At 50.3% G+C, this 3,927-nt stretch overlaps 1 protein-coding gene across 1 annotated transcript; it reads right to left on the reverse strand.

Moving 5' to 3' along the window:
* Nucleotides 1–261: 261 nt before the first annotated feature.
* LOC103721269 (protein PHYTOCHROME KINASE SUBSTRATE 4-like) lies at nt 262–2,456 on the reverse strand. Its single transcript, XM_026810092.4, has 2 exons — nt 527–2,456; nt 262–432 (listed from the first exon to the last, which is right to left on the reverse strand). Exon 1 carries the CDS (start codon nt 2,378–2,380, stop codon nt 632–634), a length of 1,749 nt encoding a protein of 582 aa, XP_026665893.1. The 5' UTR covers nt 2,381–2,456; the 3' UTR covers nt 262–432; nt 527–631.
* Nucleotides 2,457–3,927: the final 1,471 nt, after the last annotated feature.

A 3,927-nucleotide genomic window follows, 5' to 3' on the forward strand; every position in this document is an offset into this window, starting at 1 on the left:
AAAAAAATTGCAAGCCAGCATTGTTGTTCACAATGCTAAAATTAATTAAATCAAAGATAAGTTACAGGGTTTCATATTCTTGAATAAATACTCATGCAAAATATATACTGAATCATTGAGTTGAAACTTTGAGTGAATGACATAACTTTAACTGATATGTATATTTCGAACTACAAATGTTCTCATTTTCTATGCATATCGTGGACTAATTAACATCTACATGTCGTATTAATTATTCATGATGTTAAACATGAGGCAGTGTGAAAAAGCTGCAGCTTTAATTGCATTCTAGGTTTTGATTTACTGGTGAACTTGTGCAATAGCAGTGCAAGTTGGTTGACATTTACCTTTCAAAGCAAGAGAACAGGACATGGATTCATAAATCCCCTTAATGGCATTTCCATTACAAGACCAACCCGTTCTCCAACATTGCTATCAAAAAGCCAAAAATGCATGACGTGAGAACCCAAATTTTTCTCAAAGAAAATTTTAGACGTTTAAAACTACACTTCCCAACAAAACTTACATTAATTTTGTTATTAATTAATCCCATCATATTCTATAGCTCAACGAACCGCAAACGAAAATAGCATGGATGCTTGGACCCAACCTCGACCAAACCGTCGGCGATCTACCGAGTCTGGACCGGCCGGGAAACGCGAGTCGAGAGCGACCGCGGGAGAACGGGCCTCTCCTGGCCTGGGGTTCCGCCTGCCAGCTTGGCCGCAAATCCGGAGACCCGGTCCGGGTCGACCGTAAAAACCGACGCCCCGGCCCGGCTCCACACCGGGCCGCACCGGACCGGGTTTGGCGCGACGCTGATCGCCTTCTCGCACCGGCAGCGGAGCAAACCCCCACCTCCGCCGCCCCGCCGCTTGGCTTCGCCGGCGGCCATCGCCGTGGCGAAGCGGTCGTGCTCCGCCTGGATGAAGCTGAGCTCCTCGTAGTCGGAGGTGGCACTGGAAAAGTTGGCGACGCTCGCCCGATCGAAGCCCTCCGCCGTGGTGACGCTCCACTGCACGCTCACCTCGCTCGGCGGGCAGCACTCGCTCGCCGCGATCGACGGCGTCGCCGGCTCCTCCAGGCTCCGATGGAGCTGCAGGATTCCGGCCGCGGCGGCGCCACCGCCGGACAGCCTCCTCGTATCGAGCTCATCGAGCGAGTCGCGGCGGCGGTTGACGGAGGAGGGGTACGACGTGGAGAAGCTCTCGATCTCGAACAGGTCCGAGCTCGTGTCGCTGGCCTGGTCCTCCTCGGGCGGCCGGGTCTTGGGGCTTGTCGGATAGGTGAAGCTCCGACGGTCCGCCTCGCCGGAGAAGGGCACCGTCGTTGGGGCCCGGCGCGGAAACTCCGTCGATTTCTTCAAGACCGTGGCTTCGTCTGATGGCCGGAAAACCTCGAGAGAATCCCGGGCAGGATCTTCTGGCGGGTTAGGATTCGCCGGCCGCGGGTTCAACACGGGAAAGGAGAACCCGCTGGATTCGTTGAATGCCCCATCGGAGCTGACGATCCGGTGGCCGATTTCCACCGGAAAAGGCTTCTCCCTCGAGAAGCGTTTGGAGACATGGCATGCCTCCGGATCTTCGGCCCAATTTCCGGTATTTATCTTCAGCTTCAACCCCTCCGCGATTCCCCATTCGCTCTTGATATCTTTGGGAGCCGATTTATCTCCAATGGCACCGTGACCGACCTCCCCTGTTCTAAATATCGGATTTTTCGAGCGACTAACGGCGCTGCGGCTGGAATCGAATTTGGAGTGACTTGGGTTCTTGGGCGGCTCGGGGTAGTTCTCCTCGACGTCGACGGACTTCTTGCCGGAGCACGGGCAGCCCCGGCCGAAAAGCCGCCGAACGCCGAAGGAGGAAGAGGGGGAGATCCCTTTCTTCGGCTCTTTCAGGGGTAAAGATTTGACGGCGACGGCAATGGAACCGGGGGGATTGCAGAGGAGGCCACACCGGCTGTTCCAGCTGGTCTCCGACGAGGCGGTGGGAGTGGGGGTGGCGTGGAAGGAGCCGTTCCGGCCGGCGCGACCGCAGACGCCGCCGCCGCCGTCGACGGAGGAAACAGACGAGTCGCGCGGGTTGGTGGAAAGGTCGCACCTTGCAGTGCCGTTGAGGATGATGGTCCGCTTGACGTCGGGGGTGCCGCTGCCATCCAGGAAGTAGCGCTCGGCGTCGAAGATACTGATCTCGGCGTCGGATGTCCGGCGGCCGAGGTGGTCGCCCGAGGCGGCGGCGGGCTTTGGGGAACCGGGAGGGAGGAAGGAGGAGATGGGTGGCTCGCAGAGGTGGTGGGGTTTGGGAGGGAGGGATATAGAAGAGGAGGGAGGTCTGTGAGAGAGGCCGCCGTTAAAGCTAGCTGTTACTCGGTATTTCTCCATCTCTCTCCGTCTCTGGCAAGGAAAGCGGCACAGCAGGAGAATATAAAGACCTCAGCGCGGCAGATAGAACCAGCTTCTCGAAATATAGGTACATTGAAAATAACTATTGTAATTTTTACTTTACCTTTTCGTATAAAATATCAGTTTTATAAGATTTAAATTTTTTACCTACTGTTATTTCTCTCATATTTTCAAAAATTAACATTTTTATCAAATAAAAATGAAAAGTGTTATTATTCTTACTGTTGGTTGGTAGTAGCCTGCTGTAAGTTCTGGATTGCTATAGTTAATGCATAAATTTGCTATACAAGCAGCTGAAATTGCTCGGCAGTGATCGCTGGTGCCAGTAGGGTGAAGTCTTCTAAGAGCTCTACAAAAAATTGTTAGATTCTACATGCATGTTTGATTGAGCATTCGTGGGTCCTGCTTGTGCTCTTCAAGATTTCATAGTTGTGAGTCATCTGTCTTCTAGTGCAATCTCTAGTAGTGGAATTATGATCATTCCTCTAGCGTCAGTCTATTGCCGCTATTGTTGTTGGTTAGTGATAGTCCGTTGTAAGTTCTAAACCGCTATAGTCAATGCTTGAACCTGTTGTACAAGCAGCTGAAACTATTCGACAATAACCGCTGATACTACCTGCAGCTGTAATAGAGGTGGAGCCCTCTGAGTGTTCTGCAAAGAACCATTGGATTCTATAGACATGTTTGGCTAAGCATTTGAGGGTGCTACTTGTGCTTTTCAAAGCTTCATGGCTGTGAATCATCTATTTTTTGGTGAGCATCTAGTTGAGGCAGATTGTCCGATGAGCTGAAGTAGGCTCGGAGGTGGCCTACCCTCCAGTCGTAGTATGGCCAAGGTCGTGCATCCAAGATTGTCTTCGAAGAGCCTAGAAGCAGCATGGCTAGCTCAGAAGCATAGTGAGAGTTTTTTGAATTCAAAATATCTCAAGCTAGCAACATTTCGGCCACAATCACGAGTGGTTTTCTTAATCGTACCAACGAGATGCGCGAGGCATGGTGCATGAGCGAAACACCGGCAAATGATCTTCGAACGTGCGATAGCTTACCAAAGATGGCCGATCCGGATAACCGAATCCTTCGGCAATAGGCATTGACCTTCTCCTATACAAACCAATCTTGGAGAACACCCCAAGTAAGTGCTCTCAAGCCCTCATATACCTTTGTGCTATCGCTCTACCGCTCTCATACTATTGTTCTTTGAGAATCTGTTTTATTTAGGTATTGAAAAATTTCTATCGGACACTCTCCAGCAAGAAAACTCCATCATCTTTATAGTTTCATATCGAATCTGGCACTGGAGTGAAGGTCCAAGCATGATCCCCCTTTTTCAGAATCACCTCAAGTACGTCGCAACCTTTTGACGATCTCTACAGCCTAAAAGATCGATCCCCGAGCTCTCTAGACCATAATGATGCCCAGCGGCAACAAAAAAAATACAATGCTGTAATTTTTATATAATTTTTTATTAATTTCTGCTATAACATTGCTATTAGAGCTAGTGTAATAGTTTTTATTTTAATATCAAA

The sequence above is a fragment of the Phoenix dactylifera genome, chromosome 17, assembly GCF_051530095.1.
Source record: "Phoenix dactylifera cultivar Ajwa chromosome 17, Ajwa_hap1_PhDact_Kaust_v1.1, whole genome shotgun sequence".
In the NCBI taxonomy this organism is placed as follows: Eukaryota; Viridiplantae; Streptophyta; class Magnoliopsida; order Arecales; family Arecaceae; genus Phoenix; species Phoenix dactylifera.

Coding starts and splice junctions, on each gene's coding strand:
- LOC103721269 (XM_026810092.4), bottom strand. CDS start 2,380: ATGGAGAAATACCGAGTAACAGCTAGCTTTAACGGCGGCCTCTCTCAC.